Source organism: Papio anubis, chromosome 9, assembly GCF_008728515.1.
Source record: "Papio anubis isolate 15944 chromosome 9, Panubis1.0, whole genome shotgun sequence".
Lineage (NCBI taxonomy): Eukaryota > Metazoa > Chordata > Mammalia > Primates > Cercopithecidae > Papio > Papio anubis.
The window spans coordinates 47,568,369-47,586,695 of record NC_044984.1 but is presented as its reverse complement, the minus strand read 5'-3'; the positions used below and the strand labels follow the sequence as shown (position 1 = coordinate 47,586,695).

The following is an 18,327-nucleotide window of genomic DNA, read 5'->3' as shown; positions in this document are numbered from 1 at the left end:
TTCTACCCACCCCCAGCAGCCTCACGGGTGCCTGCAGTTGCTCTTTCCCCATTCTTGCTTTCCAGACCCAGGTGGGGGACCTTGCTCAACCTCACACTCCACTGTCTGGGCTGCAGGAGTTCACATTACACCTGTCCTTGCTTTAGAGGGAGGGCAGGCCTTTCCTCAGATCCATGAATCTCTCCATCCAAATTATGCAAGAAGGCTTTTCAGCTTTGTGTGAAGGAGACAGGAACCGGTGAGGATGTGGCTAGAACTCCTAGGCTTGAATCCCAGCTCTGCCGTTTCCTAGTGGTGTGACCTTGATCAAGCGGCTTGACCTCTTCAGTTACCTCATCTGTAAAAAGAGAATAATAATAATATGTACCTCACAGGGCTGTGTGGCGACTGTGCCACTAGGATCCCAGAAGGAAACGAAATTCATCCAAGGGAGTTCAATTAAATTCACTTTTTAAAAAAGTAGGCCGGGGGCGGTGGCTCAAGCCTGTAATCCCAGCACTTTGGGAGGCCGAGACAGGCGGATCACGAGGTCAGGAGATCGAGACCATCCTGGCTAACACGGTGAAATCCCGTCTCTACTAAAAAATACAAAAAACTAGCTGGGCGTGGTGGCGGGCGCCTGTAGTCCCAGCTACTTGGGAGGCTGAGGCAGGAGAATGGCGTGAACCCGGGAGGTGGAGCTTGCATTGAGCTGAGATCCGGCCACTGCACTCCAGCCTGGGGAAAAACTCGGGCTCCCGACCCCAAAAAAAACGAAAAGAAAAAAAAGTATAATTTCTGTTTCTCCCACCTCCCAGAGGATAGTCTTTCTTTAGTGCTGAGGGATTCAGCCCCTTACGCGGGCTTTGGCAGAGGTTACGGGCAGCACCTGCCATTCTGAATCGAGATATGGGTGTTGGGTCCTTCTGGGCTTCACAAGGCTGCTTCCTGCCTGGCCTGCTGTGAGCGGCTCCCCTCACATGGTAATGCAGTTTCACATTCAGCCTGGGAAGCACCCAGACATCCAAGACACTCGCTTTGGAAATGTCCCTGACGGTGGTGACCTCTACCACATTTTCAGATGAAGACTTTCTTAATGGCCTTGCCCTCGGGCACATGTCAGGTACAGTTTGTGCAGTGAATAGGCTGCACGTGGCCGTGGGCGTAATTGTTGTTCCTTCTTTTCTTTGTCATCTTGGAAGTGAGGGCCTGAGAGGTCTAAACTGACTTTAACGAAAGGATTACTTACAGTGGTGTAGGTAGGGCTGAGGGAACAGGGATGGAGAGGCTAGGGACCAGCAATGGGGGGAAGCTGTTACCACCCCTAGAGCGAGGTCCACCCTCTCAGTGTGTCCAAGACTGAGAGGACTTGCAGAGCTAAAGCTGGGCAGTCCTGAGAAAATCAAGATGGGCTGGTCGCCTTATGTAGAGCTGAAGGTCAAGAGAAGCAGTGAGGCGGCAGAAGCTGTAATCTTGGGGAGACGCAGCCATGACCCCAGACAGTGGTCTGAAGGGGTTGGAAGTAGGGAGGGAGCTGGGAAGAAGCACCTGACCCCTCTCCTCCCTCTGATCTCCTGCTGGTGTCTCCCTTTGGTCAACCCAACTGGAAGCCAGAGTGCCAGGGAGCAGCCCACAAGGGTCAGAGGAGGGTGGAGAATGGAGCGTGAGGGAGGCAGATGGAGCATCACCATCGTGGAGACTCAACATACCATTGCAGGGATGGTGCCCAGGCCACTGTCTGCCTCATAGTATGTGCTGAGTAAATGCTGACTGTAAAAATGATGATAATTAGCTCAGAAAGCCCTACCCTTTGAAGGCTCCTTTGTTCCTGTAACTTTCTTATTGCTCAGCACCCAGCCTGGCCCACGGTAGGTGCTAGGTTGGCAGTATCCACTGTCTTGCCCCCTCCCTTTGGCGGCAGCAACCTTCTTTCCCCTCTGCTTTTGTGTCCTGCCATCAGGGAGGGACTCTGGGCAGGTGACAGTCTCCAGAGATGCAGCCCCTCAGTAATGAGTATAGCAGTGTGCAGCAGCTCTTCCTCTCTGTGGAGGGCAGGAGGGGAGGAAACCGCTCCTCCCTGGGCTGCAGAAAGAAGGTCTTAGCTTGCATGTCTTGTCTGAAGGTAGAGTTGTGAGGGCTGGTGGAGGCAAAGTGGCCTCCCAGGCTTCTGTCTGGGCCTGGACTGTGAGCCTGGGTGGGAGGGAGGCTGTCTTCAAGCAGCAAGCCGGGAGCTCCATGAGAGTGTGCCCTGGGCCCTGTGCACCTGTCCCCAGCTCCCAGCACAAAGCCTGGCCCAGAGAGCAAGCTTGGTAAATGTGTGCGAGGGATGGCGTGAGTGTCAGTGTCTGGGGTGAGGTGAGACTTGTGTTTACTGACTGCCTCTCACTCCCACCAGCCTGGCTGTCCTGTGACTCAGAGGGGGCCCACAGCCACATCCTGGAGGCTAGGGCCCACTCATGACTGTTTCCTCCTCCCACACGGCCCAGGGAGAGATAAAGGAGGCTGAGAAAGTGATCTCAGCCTGGGTAAAGGAAACAAAGGTCAGTGGGAAGTGGTGGCTTCATCCAGGGATCGCTTTTCCAAAGGGCTTCCATGGAGGGCCCTGCTTATAGGCAGAGGAGGAAATGGGGCTCAGAGAAGTTGCGAGTTGCCCCAGGACACGCAGCTCAGTGTGGGAGATGGCTCGGCTTGGCTCCTCAAATGCCCAGTGTCCTAACTCCAAAATCTCCTCTTGGCTATTAAGGGACTAGTTCTGCAAGTGCTGTCACTCTCATTCCTTGTGGGAGCCGGGTTCAACTTCTTCAAGCAACTGGGAGCCACTTACAGCCTGCCAGGGGCCCTAGGAGAAGATCCCACAGCTCCCTCTGGTCCTGGAGCAGGCAGTCTCTTCACTTGCCCTCCCTGGGCTGAGGGAGGCCAAGCCTTCTCCATGGCAGTCCCATGTCCTCTCTTTTGGGATCCTGGGGACACAGGCTGGTTGGTCATTCTGCTCATCTTGTGGGGGTGGGGAGCACAACGATGCTGTCCTCGCTCTTTTTTTTCAGGCAAGTCTCGGTTCACTTTGAGCCCATCTTCTTGCTGAGAGATGAAGGGGGTGAGGAGGGCCAGTGTCTAAAGTCACCTCCTCAATCACCCCTTGCCCCTGACAGTTGACGTCTCTATCTTTGCTCGGGGCTTTGTTTGGTCCCAGCAGACTGAGGTGAATAGGAAGTTGGGGGCGACCATATGAGGTGATTTAAGGAGCTCCACTGGCCCCTCTGAATCAGACACATGGGCTCCTGCATAAGGGGAAGATGGGAGTGACAGGGTTTCTGCATGGGCCTCCTGGGGCTTTTTCGGAACACCTGCCTTTTGGAGCTGTGCCTGTTTCCACCCAGGGTGGTCTGTGTCCTCAGCCCACCTCCAGCTCCCTCCAAAGTGGCCGAACCTTTCTGTGGGGACTCTGCTGTGGTGCAGAGGGTCAGGGATCTCAGGTATTGGTTAAATCCCCTGCTGTCTCTTCAGCCTCCATAAGAGGGTCCTTTGCTCCCAGGCTTCTGGGCCCTGCCTGAGGACCCCAGGCCTTTTCTACCTCCTGATCAAGTGCCTTGCCCCCATGGTTGGCCAGGGACCCTCTTTCTGTCTTTGAATTCACTTTGCCTGCACAGGCTCACTTCCCAGAAGGCTCTGTCGCTCTATGGCAGAGGCACAGGCTATCCCCACTCTCACCCTGTCACCTGTGTCACCCACCCTGGACCTGTGAGGAACGGTGGGCCGTGGGCTGGGGGTGGCAAGGGAGCAGGCCTGGATGCTCCCTCTGGCAGCCCATTGCTCAATGCTCCTTCTCCTACCACCTGCACAGCCCCAGGCCCTGCAGCCTTAGCTTACAACAGGGGCCTGGGACAAACCCCATAGAACAGAGCTCTATTGACAGCGGCCACTGGGGCTGGGTAGGAGGACAGCAAGGCAGTCACTGGGTGGTGGGGGTGGCCGTGGGAGCCCGTATCATCCTGTGCCAACCAAGGAGAGCCTGGGGGTAGGGGGAGAAGGTGGCATCCTGCCCCAGACAGTCTCAGCTCAGCCCCAGCTCTGGAGCACAGGTGATAATCAGGGGGGCCCCTCCCTCCTGCTGGGGGAGACCCCTCCCTCTCCCCCTGGGGCGATGGGGCAGGAGTGTCTGTGGAGCTGGGGAGCCGGCCCAGCTGGGAAAAGATAAAAAGCCCACGGTGGCCCAGCAGCTCACGGCACTCCCTTCCTGCCCTCTCGTCCTGCCCTCTGGCCTCTCTGCAGCTATGAGGTCCTCTGTCTCTCGTCAAACATACTCCATCAAAGGGGGCTTCAGCTCCAACTCTGCCAGTGGAGGGGGTGGGTCCCAGGCCCGCACCAGCTTCAGCTCAGTGACGGTGTCCCGGAACAGTGGCAGTGGTGGCGGGGCCCGCTGTGGCCCCAGCACAGGTGGCTTTGGCAGCCGAAGCCTCTATAACTTGGGGGGCCACAAGAGTATCTCTGTCAGTGTGGCCGGAGGGAACTCCTCGGGGCGGGCTCTGGGGGGCTTTGGCTTTGGCAGCAGGGCATTTACAGGACAGGGGGCTGGCAAGCAGACGTTCGGGCCTGCTTGTCCTCCTGGGGGTATCCAGGAGGTCACCGTCAACCAGAGCCTGCTGACTCCCCTCCATGTGGAGATAGACCCCGAGATCCAGCGAGTGCGCACTCAGGAGCGGGAGCAGATCAAGACCCTCAACAACAAGTTCGCCTCCTTCATCGACAAGGTGAGCCAAGCAGGAAGGAGGAAGGGAGCTCTTGGGGAAGAGGCGGGACCTCTAAGAGAGGGTGGGCTGGGCTAGGGCTGCTATAGCCCCCTTGTACTAGGGTGGTTGTTGACAGAGCTCTGGAGCTCTCCCCGTCTAAGCCTGGGATGCCGAGACGTGGGTGGCTGGAGGCAACCTTCAGGTCTTTGCTGTGCCTGTGCGGGGGAGTCTCCAGTCTACTCATGAGTCCTGTTTGCCAAGCCCACCTTGCCTGTGTTGAAGCCTATTCTACCACCATGATTAATACGATTGATTACACAGTAGCCTTACCTCATCATCAAAAAATGGATGGTCCTCATTGCTCCTTTTAGCGGGGTGGTCCGCATTGCCTTTTGTCATTTTACAGCTGGGGAAACAATGGCTCAGGAGTTGAAAGAGTTGTTCAAGGCTAAGGACATGGAGCCCTGTTTTTTTCATTCTTTCAGGCTTGGAGGAGGCTTTAGGGCAAGATGTGATCAGAACACAGTTGTGTGTGGGTGGGGTCATAGAGGAAGGCTCCCCTTCGCTTCTCCTTTTTTTCCTCTCTGTTTGAGCGAAGAGGCTCAGGTTGGGGTGGACAATGAGGAGGGTGGTCGTCAGGTCACCAAGCTCTGGGGGTGTGGAGTTTGACCTGTTGCCCATAGGCGTGTCCTGAACCCTGCCCTTGCTCCACATGGATGGGGGCAGCACTTGTGCTGGGATTTCCTGGTCTGTTTTGCTGGCATTGTCCTCCTCGATCCTGAGCCAAGGACGTGGGTCATGATGGGGAAGGTCTGGCAGACAAATGTCCCTTGGTTCAGTGATTTGTGTTTTTCCAAAGAACATGCACATCTCTTTTCTACTGTGGTACCTACAGTGCTTCTATGAAGAGTCAGAAATGGTGATATTGTGCCCATTTTTGAGATGAGAAAATTGAGGTCTAGAGAGCTCAAGTGATTTGACCACGATGATACAAGGAGTTGGAGTCAGAGGCAGGACTGGAAACCAGGCCCCTGGACTCCGTGGTTCTTGGCACTAAGAGGTGTTACTGCTCACCGATAGGCACACCTGCTTCATGGTGCTCCCGGGCCATGTGACTGAGGCCCAGGTGCTGTGGAGGTAGGACCTGGAGAGACTGGATGACAGAATGTGAAGCAAGCCGTCTTGCCTGCCTCCTCACCCTCTCCCCTAGTGACTTTTGGTTTTCCTGTGGGACTGTCCCAGAGGCCAAATAAGCCAAAACCTTTCCCAGGCTTGCAGAATCACAGCCTGGGAGCTGGAGGTCTGAGAGATTGTCTTGGAACCCCAGCTGGGTCAAAAACTCCTGGGGGTCCTGTTAAACCCATACTATAAGCTTCCTTCTGAGTCTATAGAGGAAGGGCCCATACATCGGTATTTTTTTAAAAAGTTTATTTTTTGGGGAAAAATGTGGAATTTACAGAAAAGTTGCAAGAATAGTACAACGTACTCCTATATACTCTTTCACCCAGTTCACCAATTTTCTTAATTTTTTTTTTTTTTTTTTGAGACAGGGTCTTGCTCTGTTTCCCAGACTGGAGTGCAGTGGTATAATCAAAGCTCACTGCAACCTCCATCTCTTGGGTTCAAGTGATCCTCCCACCTCAGCCTCCTGAATAGCTGGGACTACTGGCGCATGCCACTACACCTGGCTAATTTTTAGTAGAGAGTTTTAGTAGTTTTGATTTTTAGTAGAGACAGTCTTGCTATGTCGCCCAGGCAGGTCTTGAACTCCTGAACTCAAGCACTCCTCCAGCTTCAGGGTCCCAAAGTGTGTGATTTTAAACAGTTGATTTACATTTTAAACAGTTGATTTTAATGCAGAATTAGGGGTCAGAAACATAGATCTAGTCCAGTTTACGCAGGACAAGTGAGAGAGGGAGACTCAGAGAGAAATGATTCGACCAAGGTTACCAACTAGTAAATTGGTACTGCTATTGAGCTGGGCTTTTGTGCTTATTAACTTGTTAGAGTTCTTTCCATCAGATGGGACGGTCATTTCCAGCAGTCTGTTCCCCTAAGGACCCTTCCCCACAGCAAGGTGTAGGTGCAGCTGCAGTGTCCCGATGATGCCCTGGCCTAGGAGGGGAGGTGGCAATGGACCCCATCCTTGGCCCCTCTGGTGACCGGAGGATGACGTCAGCCCACCCTTTCTGCTCTGGCTCAGGTGCGGTTCCTGGAGCAGCAGAATAAGGTGCTGGAGACCAAGTGGGCACTGCTGCAGGAGCAGGGCCAGAACCTGGGCATCACCAGAAACAACCTGGAGCCCCTCTTTGAGGCCTACCTGGGCAGCATGCGGAGCACGCTGGACGGGCTTCAGAGCGAGCGGGGGAGGCTGGACTCAGAGCTCAGGAATGTGCAGGACCTTGTGGAGGACTTCAAGAACAAGTGAGGAGAGCAGGCCAGGAGGGGCCATGTGGGAATGAGGAGGGGCGGTGGGAAACCTGCTGAGAGGGCCACCCCATTCCCAGGGTCCCAGGCTCACCTGGGGGACACACAGACAGAGCCGGATCCCTCAGGTGCTCAGGTCCAGCACCTGCTGCCATCTGGAGAATTGGCAGGTCTGTTTGCAATTTTAAAAAGTCTTTAAAGTAGGGAGAATAGTATAGTGAACCCCATGTTCCTGTCACCCAGCTTTAATCATTATTGGCTCATAGCCAATTTTTTTACACCTCCCCACTTCCCTTCTTCCTGTGTAGTCTTTTTTGTTTTTTTAACTTTGCATTTTTCTACGTGTTCTGACTCCCTTGTAGTCTTGAAGCAAATCCCAGACATCTTGTCATTTCATTCATTAATATTTTACAAGTTATATTCATATATCTGCATATATGAATGTAGTTCTTCTACATGACTCAATAAAACATACAGTGCCATAATCACATCTAATACATTTTAAAACAATAATTCCTCAATATAATTAAATATCCAGCCAGTTTTGAATTTCCAGTGGTCCCATACATGTCATAACTTTAAAAAATACGGCTTGACTCAAGCTCCAAATAAGGTTTATATATTATAATTGGTTGATATGTATATTTATAACTTTAAGGCACATTTAAAAATAACTTTTCGCATAAATCGACCATGGCAATTTCTAAGCCTTAAAATCTCATCGAAAGTGGTTGGGGAGGAGTTAGCTGGTTTGAATGACACCGTGTTGTTGAAAGTGACAGTAAAGGTCAGCCACTGTTGACACATCTTCACTTGTCCCTCTAAAGCCTCCTAAGGGCTTGGATCCAAAGAGATGGCAGCTCTTGATTGCCATACTATTGCACAAGTTCTGTGCCTCTTTCCCTAAAATGGGGTGGGGAGAGGGAATGTTTGAATCAAGGCAGACCCCACATTTCTTCACTGGTTGGCTACATTAAAGAACTGCTCCTCAGAGGTGTTCTTGACCAGTGAGTGACCCATCAGGGCTTCCGTAAAGCTGAGTGGGTACCATGCCTGAAAGGCAGAGCCAGGCTGAGCCTGGCCTGAGTCTTCCCTGTGTAACAGGTACGAGGATGAAATCAACAAGCGCACTGCTGCGGAGAACGAGTTTGTGGTGCTCAAGAAGGTGAGCCGAGTGGGGTGGGGGAGGTGGTCCTTCGGCTGCCAGGGTACTGGGCTGATTCGGGAGGAGGTGACATCCCTGGGGGCTGAGGCTGTGTCTTGCTCTCTCATCCCCAGGATGTGGATGCAGCGTACATGGGCCGGATGGATTTGCATGGCAAAGTAGGCACCTTGACCCAGGAGATTGACTTCCTGCAGCAACTCTATGAAATGGTGAGGTGGCCAACGGGCAGGGAGAGTTTGCATACGTTATAAACAGCACTGGGGGTTTTCAATGGAGGTCTGACCTGAATTCACCAGTGCAGCCTCATTGGTGGAAGATGAAACCTTGACACTTTTTTTTTTTTGGAGATGGAGTTTCGCTCTATTGCCCAAGCTGAAGTGTAGTGGCACAGTATTGGCTCATTGCAACCTCTGCCCCCAGGTTCAAGCGATTCTCCTGCTTCAGCCTCTGGAGTAGCTGGGACTACAGGTGCCTGCCACCACGCCTGGCTAATTTTTGTATTTTTAGTAGAGATGGAGTTTCGCCATGTTGGCCAGGCTGGTCTTGAACTCCTGACCTCAGGTGATCCACCCGCCTCGGCCTCCCAAAGTGCTGGGATTACAGGCGTGAGCCACCGCACACAGCCTAAAACCTTGACACTTTAATTAATATTAGCTTCCACGTATTAAGTGCTTTTGATGGGCCAGGCACTGGGGCAAGCTTTTAACATAATCTTCTCAATAACCCCATAATGCAGGTACTATTATTGTCTCCATTTTATAGTCAAGGACCCTGGGGCTCACAATTACTTGTTTGTGGTCACAGCTAGGAAGAAGCATTCTAGAATTTGAATCTGGCTCTTGAACTCCAAAGTCTGACTCTTGTCACTGTTATATTGCCCCCTCCTGCCCAGTTTGTAATGGAGCAAGGGATGAGGGAGCAGGAATGGGCAGACAGGAGGGACTGGGATTCCAGATCGGAGTAGAAGGTGAGTAGTGGGTAGATTAAAGAATCCAGGAGGGGTTCCAGGAGACAAGGGGGCTTTGGAGACTGGAGTGAGACGGTGGAACTTAACATGAATTGACCACAGAATCATAGACTCTTAGGGTCCGCAGGACCTCAAGAGCAACCTTTCATCCAGTGCAAGAACACTTTCTATGATATCCCTGACATATCCCTATCATATGTAACCTCTACTCAAGCACTTGCTGTGGTAGGGAGCTCACTACTTTTTAGGGCAGGCATTGCCATTGTTGAACAACTTTATTAGAGCACGGACTTAGATCTCCTTCTCATGACTTCTGCCCTTGACTTTGCTCTCTGGGCTGCACATATCCAGTTGTCTTCCATGTGACTTATGCCTTTCACATGACAGCCCTTTAGAAGTCACGATGATGAGAGGATAAAAATCTGTGGCATGTGAGTAAAGTATTTAGAAGATAGAGGGATGGGGAGGGAGATTCCAGATACAAACTTCTATTGATGCAGCCTAATAGTGCACTAGTTTATGTGTTGTTTTAGAAGTCATTTCACAATGTTGGCTTCTTAGAACCCCTCCTGGACTTTTTCACATAAATCCTTTCAAATGAGACACACATCTACTCTCCTCCAACTTCCTGTATTTGGGTAGCTGAATTTTGAAACTGAGTGGCATAGTTAACCATTCCCTTTCTTTCCTATGAAATGCCATTGTGGTGTCATCCCAACATTTTGAGCTCTGTGGGCTCTGAGTAACTTGATTCTTTTATCCAATGTATTAGTGATGCATAGCTTTGTGTTATCTGCAGATGGGATAAACTTTCAGTGTAGGTATTTGATAGCATCTCGTGTAAATCATTGATACACATGTTAAGGCAATCAGGGCCCAAAACAAAGTCCTGTGGGTCTTCGGTGGTGATTTTCCATGGGACTGTTAACAGACTGTTCCATGTCTGTTAATCAATAATTTGTGGTTAAATAGCCTCAGCTACTTTAAAATTCCCTTAACAGTACTCTTACCTGGACCACATTTTTCTGTCTTCTTTCAAGAATGCTATGAAAGGCTTGGTCAAACATTGTCCATGGCAGACCTTTAGCAGTTTAATATTATAATTATGAAGGAAAATTAAATCCACTTGGTTCCACTTTTCCTTAGGGAACCCATGATGGCTTCATGCCTCCCACACACATTTAGGAATTCATTCTATGGGTCTGGAGGAGGTTGATGTCAGCCTTATTTGAAGAATTCCAAATCTCTCCTGTTTGAAAATCAGGCCATTTACTGTGGGGTTTTGGGGTCTCCTCCTCTCCATATCTCTCAAGGATGACCAGGCATTCCTCCCCTTGGCAGTCCCTGGAGCCTCTCAGTGTATGCTCTTCCGGCCTGGATCCCTGTGATCTCCAACAAGGCCAAGGCCTCTCACCTTCCCTGTCTTGGGTCCCCATTTCCTCTCAAGTATTTTTCTTGTGCTTTCCACTTTGATGACCGGTTTGTTCTTGATGGAAAAGTGGCAAATGACAAAGCAGCTAGCTGAGCGATTGGCCTTTCCTGGATCTTTTGTAGTAATCAGCCCAAAGGGACCTCCGTGTTATTCCTGCCTAGAGTTCATCTAACAGCATCTGTCCTCTGACTTTGCTGTTTCCCGGGCTTATCCTTGGCTGGACTGCTTGCCTTCCAGCATCTCTGCATGGCCTGTCTGGATGGAACTTGCTAGGAAGTGTTCTGGGCCGCCATGCTGGGGTTTTAGGTGCTTCCCCAGTTTCTACTTTGCCGGGGTCACTGATGGTCATTCATGGTCTGGGGCCTCCTTGTGGTCCCTTAGGTTCCATTCTCTCTCCTCTTCTTCTCTGATTGTTTAGGACTTGGCTTTTCTCTGGTCTAAGGCACATAGCTGGCACACTCAGCATGCCTTTCCATTGCTATGCCTTGTTTATTTAACAAACATTTACTGAACACCTTCCACATAGCAACAAAGACAAAGTCTCAGCTCTTGTGGGGACAGGTTATTAGGTGATGAGAGCTGTGGGGGACAGGCACAGGTGCAAAGGCACATGGGGATGCCGTGGCTGACCCTTCCTAGAAGGGCTGCAGAAGCCTTCGAGGGAGACGACATCTGAGTTGGATCTTGATGGAGGGGCTAGACTTCTAGAGAAGGAGCAGGAAGGACTTTGCAGCCTGGGGCCCAGCCTGTGCAGTGTCACAGAGGCGTGAAGGAGCATGGTGCTTGGGTACCAGTGGGTGGTGAGTGCCCACATCGAGTGTGTGGGCACAGTTAGGTGAGGAGGAGGCAAGGGAAGGAGAAGTAGAGACCAAGCCTGGGCCCTTTCCTGTCAGAGGTCCTCACGGCCTAGCAGTGCCTCAGTGGGGTGAGAACAAAGGCCAGTACAGTTGTTCCCTTGTTGTCTCATGGGCTCAATCAGTCACGGAACCAGCATGGCTCTCAATAATGCCATGGTCTGATTTTGGCCAAGCCAGATCCCACAGCAATCTGGGCGGTGAACCACCTATCACTGGGTGTCTCACGGGGCAGGAAGGCAGCCTCCATGGTGGCCTCTCTCTGGCCTGGGGTGTCTGCGGAACCCAGTCCCTCTTCCGGTTATGCCACTTCTGCCTGCTGGCTCCCTTTACCCTTACCTAGACGTCTCCACTATCTTTCCCCCTTAGAGTCCCTGGTGTCTAAGGAGACACACACCTTAGCGATTCACAGAGCTCTTTCTGCTCTGATTTCATGAGCTCCCTTTCATTGGAAAGCCTGACTTTTTCTTTTCTTTTCTTTTTGAGGCAGGGTCTCATTCTGTCACTCTAGCTGGAGGGCAGTGGCGCAATCACGGCTCACTACAGTCTCGACTTTCTGGGCTCAGGCGATCCTCCCACCTCAGCCTCCCAAGTAGCTGGGATTACAAGCACACGTCACCATGCCCGGCTAATTTTTGTACTTTTTGTAGCAACAGGGTTCGCCATTTTTCCCAGGCTAGTCTTGAACTCCTGAGCTCAAGTGATCGGCCCACCTTGGCCTCCCAAAATGCTGGGATTACAGGTGTGAGCCACTGCACCTGGCCAAGCCTGACCTTTCTATCCCCTTGGTCTAGCAAGACCATTGCATCACCTCATCCACTCTTGATGCTGTTCAGTGGAGAGTTTTTGCCTCCTTGTCTTAGAAGTTTCGGGTTGATTTTCCTCGGGACTATGCTCTGACATGGGGCTGGAGAGAGACCCTGAGTTGGGGAGGGCAGGGACAGGATGCTTCAAGATGATGCTGACAGTTCATCTTGGTGGGGAAGGAGACAAGGCAGCTGTGACAACACAATCTTATCTGTGACAGATAGGCCTTATGGGCACCTCCAGTGGCCTTCAGAGAAGTCTGGGCAGGTAAGAATGCACTTAAATCAGCACATGCCATGGGTCATACATGGATCTTAAGCCCCACAACCACCGCAGGAAGAAAGTATGATCAGGCCGTGGTACAGAAGAAGGAACTGAGGCATCGCAAGTCTTAGCTGCTACATCAGCTACAGAGCCAGTGCACGTCAGGCCGGGGACTTGATCTCAGGCTTGTCTATCTCCAAAACTCATATCTTTCCAAAAACCACAAGTTTTTGTAGTGACTGGATTGATTGTGTCTCTAACCTCCTCATCCCACTTTTTGAAATACAATCTAATTTAACAATCTGCATCCACATTAGTATGGATATTGGTTTTGCCTTTGGTATTTCTCTTTACCCCTTGTCTCTCTTTGTTCCTGCCTAGCTCTATTTTAGTCTATGTCCTCTCAGCTTCTAAAGTCAGACTCCTGGGGTTTGAAACTGAGCTCCTCACTTACGGGCTTGTGATCTGGGGCAAGTTACTTAATCTCTTTGTGCTACTGGAAAAGGGCATGTAATGAGTTAGTACCTGCCACGTGCCTAATGCAGAGCCTGAACCACAGTGATGCTCAGCGTCCGAGGGTTGTTATTATTATTCTATTATAATTCCCTGGGCTGCCACGAAGGGCCAGTGTTTGAGAAAGGATGGACACAAGACCAGACTATGGGAGGTGTTGGGTTTTAGGGTTAAGGTTCTCCACCCATCAGGGAGCCTCTGAGGAGTACTGAGTGAATGAGAGATTTGTTTAGGGCATTCTCGGGCAGCCCAGAGCAGGAAGGACCATGGGAGAGATGGAGGCAGAGTCCCACGTGGGACCAGTGATCCAGCTGGTCCCAAGGCCAGAACAGAGACCCTTGACTCCCCATCACCTAACCTGCCATTCACAGCATCCTGAAGCCTACTTATGTGTGAAAGACGATAGTTCTAAAAACAGGAGGGCCCAAGAACATCATGACAGTCTGTACCTTTCCGTGTGCTCTAGAGGAAACCACTTGGGCTTTGTGGTGTAATTGACTGGTCCGAGGCTGGGTCCCACCCTGGACCTGGTGGCCTTGGATGCATCACTTCTCTCCAAACCTCTTTCCTCACATGTCCACGGTCAGGGCCACTGTGGATGGTGGTGCAGCTGGTGATTCGGCTGGTGCTGGACGTGCTGCTTCCACCTGAAGGGGTGTCTTTCCCCAATTTGCACAAAGGCACTCTGTGAGCCTGCCATGGGCACCCTGTGAGCCTGCCATGGGCCCGCCTGCCGCACAGGGTGTCCTGAGGCCTAGAGGGGTTAGTGAATGTGCTAGCACAGTGCCGGGCATCAGTGGTAGTGCAGGGAGTACATATTCTCTTTTCCCTCTCTAATCTTTTGGAAGCCTGCAAACCCACAAAAATAAATGAAGTCTGTAAAAATGGGAGCTTCATTTTACAGCTGGGGAGACTGAGGTCTTTCCAGTTGTGACTTTGCTCTAGGCTGGAGCCTGGACAAGAGCACAGGCCTCCTGATGCTACCTGTCTTTCACCCCCTGATGCTTCCTGGGGCCTGGAGCAGGGATGCTGGTGGCAGCTGTCTCTGTTTCTTCAGGAGCTGAGCCAAGTGCAGACCCACGTGTCTGACACCAATGTGGTGCTGTCCATGGACAACAACCGCAACCTGGACCTGGACAGCATCATCGCCGAGGTCAAGGCCCAATACGAGGAGATTGCTCAGAGGAGCCGGGCTGAGGCCGAGGCCTGGTACCAGACCAAGGTGAGAGGCATAGCTGGCTCAGGTGTGAGGCCTGGGGTCTGATCAGATCTTCTCTCATCGTAAGAGGCTTGGGCCTCTGGGACTCTTGGAGTCCGGGGGACCAGATATACTCAACTTGCATGGGGCCTCCAGCTGTGAGAGTGGGCTGGGGCCATTTGAAAGCTCACTGCCACTTCTTTGGTCCCCAGTATGAGGAGCTGCAGGTGACGGCTGGGAAGCATGGGGACAACCTGCGGGACACCAAGAACGAGATTGCTGAGCTCACCCGCACTATCCAGAGGCTGCAGGGGGAGGTAGATGCAGCCAAGAAGCAGGTGAGACTCTACCTGGGGGCTGGGGGGTCTGGCCCGGTGTTGGCAGGGCCTTCTCATTGTCATCCCGAGAGGCTAGGCCTACTCTTCTCTTGATGGACACAATAGAATGCTAGGCCATTGATCACAGGCTCCTTTTACAGGGGGGAAACTGAGGCCCAGAGAGGGAAGGGGCTTGTCCAATGTCACACAGCATATGAGTGGTAGAGCAGGTGGGACAACCTTCTCCAAGAAGACTGATCTATCCCATCTCTAGGAGATCAGAACAGAAGGTCGACGGTTCAAGGGGCCAGGTCACAGATGCTGATGCCGACTCCATCTTGAGGACGGCTGAAAAGTGTGGGTTCTTCCACAGATTAGAATGAAGCACTTGGTTACTAATCAGGCTCTGTTACTTATTTCATCTCTTCTGAGGCATTGGGCTGATCTGCAGTAGGAGGGGTTGACGTTAGACTTCAGTGAGGACTTTCCCAGTGGCCTTACTTGATCCTGCTTGTGTAATAGCATCTCTTCAGATGAATACTTCTCTCTTCTTTCTTTCCCAGTTGGTTGGGGGCAGGGATATGGGAATCATGATGCCTTCATGGCTTGAGGGCAGAGAGATGAATGGGATGACCCCGGAGGGTGCTTCCAACACCTCTCCCCGCTGGGCAGTGTCAGCAGCTGCAGACGGCCATTGAGGAAGCGGAGCAGCGTGGGGAGCTGGCGCTCAAGGATGCTCAGAAGAAGCTTGGGGATCTGGATGTGGCCCTGCACCAGGCCAAGGAGGACCTGGCGCGGCTGCTGCGTGACTACCAGGAGCTGATGAATGTCAAGCTGGCCCTGGACGTGGAGATTGCCACCTACCGCAAGCTGCTGGAGAGCGAGGAGAGCAGGTGGTGGCCCCTCCTGCCCGACCCAGAGAGCTGCTCAGGCCTGCCCTGGGGGAGAGCCCGAGGAGTCTGCTCTGGGGTCAAGAGGGAGAGGGAGGAACCAGGGAGCAAGATCCTGACTCATGCTAGGGGAAAATCTGTTTGTGCCCACTGCCTCCGTCACTCTTTTCCTTGGCTGGCACAACTCTTGTTAATCCTTATTGTGGCTGACAGCCGGGTAGGAATGGAACTTCCTCTTCTATCACCAGATTCCACCAGCAGTGGAAGCTTTGGAAAAAAAATCCACCATTTCTGTCCTTAGGAAAGGCATGAAATAGAGAAAGTGGGCAGAAATTAGGCAGCTCTGTCTGGTCGTGGGCTTGTTGCCATTGGGGCAGGGATGTTGTCCATAGCCCACATGGGGAGAGAGGAAAGAAAAGGGGAGGATGGGAGTTGGCACAGCCTACTGGTGACTCTGCCTTCTCTGCAGCACCGGGTTTTGGACCTGGGCACAGCCCTATACACATACTTCTCACGTTTCCTGGTCTTGTCATCAGGATCCACTGAGTTGATCCAATGTAAAGGCAGAGGGAAGGAGAGGGTTTTCATGTGGGCACCAGGGACCACTGACTGCTCTCCCGGCCTTTCTGTGTCCCCTAGGATGTCTGGAGAATGTCCCAGTGCAGTCAGCATTTGTGAGTATTTACTCCCCGCTTCCTGCTCCACCCCTGGCCAGGCCCCAGAACTCTGCTCAGTTTATGCAACCTGTCCTTGTCCTAAAGCATGCTCTCCTCCATTTGAGCCCCTGGAGACAGGTTCAGAGGGTCCTAGTACTGGGCTTCTCTATCCATTTCCCATAGCTCTGCTGCCTGATTTTGTTCTGATTCTCCACTGATTTCTGGGTGTCCCCCAGCCCTCTCCTGGCACGGCCACCCTGATTAATCCAGACCCTTTGCTTTGCAGCTGTGACTGGCAACTCCACCACTGTGTGCGGAGGTGGCATCGCCCTGGGTGGGAATGGGGGGGCCACCAAGGGTGGATTCAGCACAAATGTGGGCTACAGCACCGTCAAGGGAGGGCCAGTCTCTGGGGGAACCTCCATCTTGCGGAAGACCACCACGGTCAAGACGTCCAGCCGGAGGTATTAGCTGCTGAGCCCTGCAAGGGCCCCTGCAATCCTCTCCCTGCCCTCCTCACCCCACCTCTGCTGCCCTTTCCAGTCACTTTCTCAGGAGCAGGAACAGCCAGGGGACCTCAGACCCAGGGTGTTTTCATACCAGACTATTTGCATCTTGGAAAGCACTCAAATCTACTCAGGTTTTTTTCTTGGTCCTGCAATAGGGTGGGAGGGGAGGTTAAAGTTGCCAGCTTGAGTGATGTGCTTGGGTGACTTGGGGGTGATCTTTTGACCACTGAGAGGAGGCTGAATTTCCCAAGCCATTTGGAGAGAGAGAAATTGAGAGTGGTCCCCAAAGACCCTTCAACCTCCCCAGTCCCCCACCAGACCCACCCTCTCCCTGAATCTACCCACACCTCCCTTCCCTGTCTGTGTCTCAATAAATGGTACAACTACAGCTAGCTGTCTGTGGCTGCAGTCTGTCCTGCCTGGGGAACTGAAATTGTGTCCATTGATTAATGTCCTGATGCCTGACACAGCAACAATCACACACTCACTACGTCCCAATCGCCATGCTTACTTAGGTACATTAGTTTGATACCATCGCCACTCCAAGGCTGTACATGGCTCACAAGAGGAGACTGAAGCTCAGAGGGAATATGTACGCAGCTCAAGGCCAGACCTGGCTGAGTGGCTGCCTATTACCCAGCCACCCCCTGGTGCCCATTCAGCCTCCCACTAACTCTGTAGGGGCAGACGGCATGCTTTGTTCAGTGGAGAGATCTTAGGCTTCAGAACTAGGCAACTTGGGTTTAAATCCAAGTTCTGCCACTTACTAGCTGTGTGACCTTGGTCAAGTTACCTAACCTCTCTGTGCTTTAGTTTCCTTCTTTGTAAAAGTAGGTTGTGATAAGAACATGTGTAAAGCATCTGGCTTATGGAGGCCCTTACGGGAATTGGGTTTCTTTGCTTCCCCACTCCCTGACTTCTGGATTCCCAGCTCATCCTCTTGGCCTCAGTGATGTCTCTCTCAGCCCCCACATCCAGTCAGCAAGAAAAATCCACATTTAATTGGATTTTGTGGTTTACAAATACATTACTTTGCCTGTGACCATCACCACAGCCCTGGGTCCAGCAGTGGGCACGTGGTGTTCCAGTTTACAGGTTAGGCGATTCATGCTCACAGAAGTGAACTCTCATGCTGTAGTCGTCCTGCTGGTTAGAGGCGGGTCAGTAGTGTCCAGGGCTGCAATTTCAAGCCCTCTGTCCCATGACTCTGGAAGCTACCTCTGTCCTACTCCTGCTTCCATCACTTGCTAAATTTTACTGCTCCTTCCTCCGTGTGTCTCCTGATATCACCTCCTTTCCTCTTCATCTCCACAGTTCTCTACTCTGAGCCTGGACCCCATTCTTCAAGCTGTACCCAAGTGATTCCCCAATTGGCTGGCCTCTCAGCCCTGCAACTCTCAGGCCCTCCCCACCCTGCTACCAAACCAGTCGGCCCGACCCGAGGCTGTCACCACACTGCTCCCTTCCTTGGCAACGTTAGTGCTGCCAACCCCTTAGGGCTCCTGGCCGTTGCTGGGATGCAACCCTCACTCTTCAGGCCTGATCACCCTGTCCTCCTCAGAGGAGCCCCGAAGAGTTCTGATAAAGCTTCCTCCAGGGCTGTGGAAGGCCAGCAGAGGGAT

General features: G+C 52.2%; 1 protein-coding gene across 1 annotated transcript; it reads left to right on the top strand.

Annotated features, from left to right (window-relative positions):
- The first annotated feature begins 810 nt into the window (after positions 1-810).
- On the top strand, positions 811-17,090 carry KRT79 (keratin 79). The gene is made up of 9 exons (XM_003906428.3): positions 811-4,727; positions 6,910-7,130; positions 8,238-8,298; positions 8,412-8,507; positions 14,193-14,357; positions 14,546-14,671; positions 15,323-15,543; positions 16,180-16,214; positions 16,483-17,090. The coding sequence occupies exons 1-9, from the start codon at positions 4,251-4,253 to the stop codon at positions 16,665-16,667; spliced, it is 1,587 nt and encodes a 528-aa protein (XP_003906477.2). The 5' UTR covers positions 811-4,250; the 3' UTR covers positions 16,668-17,090.
- Positions 17,091-18,327: the final 1,237 nt, after the last annotated feature.

Coding starts and splice junctions, on each gene's coding strand:
- KRT79 (XM_003906428.3), top strand. CDS start 4,251: ATGAGGTCCTCTGTCTCTCGTCAAACATACTCCATCAAAGGGGGCTTC. Junction 8,299..8,411: donor AGTTTGTGGTGCTCAAGAAG/GTGAGCCGAGTG, acceptor TCTCATCCCCAG/GATGTGGATGCAGCGTACAT. Junction 16,215..16,482: donor TCCCAGTGCAGTCAGCATTT/GTGAGTATTTAC, acceptor TTTGCTTTGCAG/CTGTGACTGGCAACTCCACC.